Source organism: Cynoglossus semilaevis, chromosome 5 (assembly GCF_000523025.1).
Source record: "Cynoglossus semilaevis isolate Cse_v1.0 chromosome 5, Cse_v1.0, whole genome shotgun sequence".
NCBI lineage: Eukaryota > Metazoa > Chordata > Actinopteri > Pleuronectiformes > Cynoglossidae > Cynoglossus > Cynoglossus semilaevis.
In genome coordinates, this window is record NC_024311.1 from 14,442,082 (window position 1) to 14,443,916 (window position 1,835).

A 1,835-nucleotide genomic window follows, 5' to 3' on the forward strand; every position below is an offset into this window, starting at 1 on the left:
CTGAATTTCTGAATAAGGTTCATCCAGAACCTTTAAACTGTCCTGTGGTTTCAAATGTATTATTTCAACTTTTTAATATCACATTTTTATACATGTAAATTAAGATTTTTTTATAATAAAAATGGATACCAACAGTTTTTATTTTTACATAAAGCACTTTCTTTGTCGTAGATACATCTAATTCAACGCAGAAATGGCAAATGTATAGTTTTTTTTTTTACAACCATGAAAGATCAAGATGTGAATTTTTTTTGTACAAGCTGCTTCACTAATAGTCTTACTTGTAGTCGTCTGTAAACTTTGTTGTATTTTATATTATTTTTTAATGCTCATGCTGCTTGTGTTTTAATTAGCAGATAAAAACATGATGTCTATTAAAATTAAGGCAGACTCCAGGCAGAAAAACTACATTTGTTTCTTTGTTTTGATCATGAGATCTTTTCATCTCTCCATTTATTTTAACAGGAATTTGCCACTATCACCCCTTTGACAGGGCCGTCATTTAGTGCATTATATTATTGTACATTGTCCATTCCTACATGACAATGTTTACGTTTTTCTGACAGTAAAGCTCAGCTGATTTTGTAAACAATTTTCAAAATACTACATTTATACAAATATACAGATTTTATTAAGTAACACACTGAGGTAAATGACCAAAAGATACTTATTTGATTTCCGTAAACCTGAATTACAAATATTCTAAATCAACATTTAAACGGTTGATTTGTTTTGAGACCAGAACAGTACACAACGTCTACGTAACGTTCAACCGACGCGTGACGTATTTCGACGCGTTACGTCGTCCCCTCGTAGGAGCGTACAAGGTCGTCATCTCTGTAACAGCAGCAGCAGTTAGCCGCGAACATGATGTCCTTAGCTGCCCGTTCAGGGGCTTTTTCCCCTTATCTGCAGGCTTCCACTTTCACTGTGGCCGGACCACTGAAAGCCCTGGTGCCCGGTATTCTGGTGAAGGAAGAGAAGATGTTGTTTGACCCAAAGAAAAAGATATTGTGTCGGGATTCAATGAAGGGTCAGAGCCCGAAGACAGGGCCTGTGGTGTCAGTTAGCATTGGAGGTGAGTTTGCTAGCATTAGCTTAGCATGTTAATTCTCTTTTTTACTAATTTCGTGATTATTCGCCTTCTCTTCAATTTATTTATAAAATCTCAAGATAAGAGGTTGTTGTTATTATTATTATTTTTAGGGAATTCAGTATATTAGTAAAGCAAATAAGTTGACTCTTGCACATAGATAGTTGTCCTTTCCCCCAAAACGTAGAAGATAATTGTGTAAAAATATTAAACGCGTTTTTATTGTGCTGGCATAACTCCTAAACATCCTCAAAACTAAAGTCACTTAAAGGGCACAGAATGTTAGTGGAATTGCAAGACAAGTTTTAAGTTCAATATTTTGTTTATTATATCCAAAAGTCAGGTTTTTGGATGTAAATGTTCTCTATATATTTTTGAGACATTTGCTGCTCCATTTTAAGACAACCCACAGATGTCAAGAGACAAACATGTTTCTGTCCACAGGCCCAGCAGGAGTCAGATTTGCCCACACAGACATCAGGATACCAGACTTCTCTGACTACAGGCGTACAGAGGTTCTCGATGCCAAACAGTCATCTCAGGATAGCGGTGAATCCAGGAGGACCTTTTCCTACCTGTTCACAGGGGCCACAACTGTCATGAGTGTTTATATGGCCAAGACAGCGGTCTCTCAGTTTGTCTCGTCCATGAGCGCCTCAGCTGATGTCCTAGCCATGTCCAAGATAGAAGTCAAGTTGAGTGACATCCCCGAAGGCAAGAACATGACCTTCAAGTGGAGAGG

The 1,835-nt window shown here is 37.4% G+C and overlaps 2 protein-coding genes across 2 annotated transcripts in view; both read left to right on the forward strand.

Annotated features, from left to right (window-relative positions):
• The window catches only part of kif7 (kinesin family member 7), a 10,222-nt gene extending 9,822 nt beyond the window's left edge, over nt 1–400 (forward strand). Inside the window, exon 21 of the mRNA XM_025055768.1 lies at nt 18–400. The gene's annotated coding sequence lies outside the window, so the exon portion shown is untranslated. The remainder of the gene's footprint in view (nt 1–17) is intronic.
• A 323-nt stretch (nt 401–723) lies between these two features.
• uqcrfs1 (ubiquinol-cytochrome c reductase, Rieske iron-sulfur polypeptide 1) overlaps nt 724–1,835 on the forward strand; it is a 2,493-nt gene continuing 1,381 nt past the window's right edge. The window contains 2 exon segments of the mRNA XM_008310664.3: nt 724–1,078; nt 1,538–1,834. Of these exon segments, the coding sequence (XP_008308886.1) occupies nt 868–1,078; nt 1,538–1,834 (508 nt within the window). The 5' untranslated portion in view covers nt 724–867.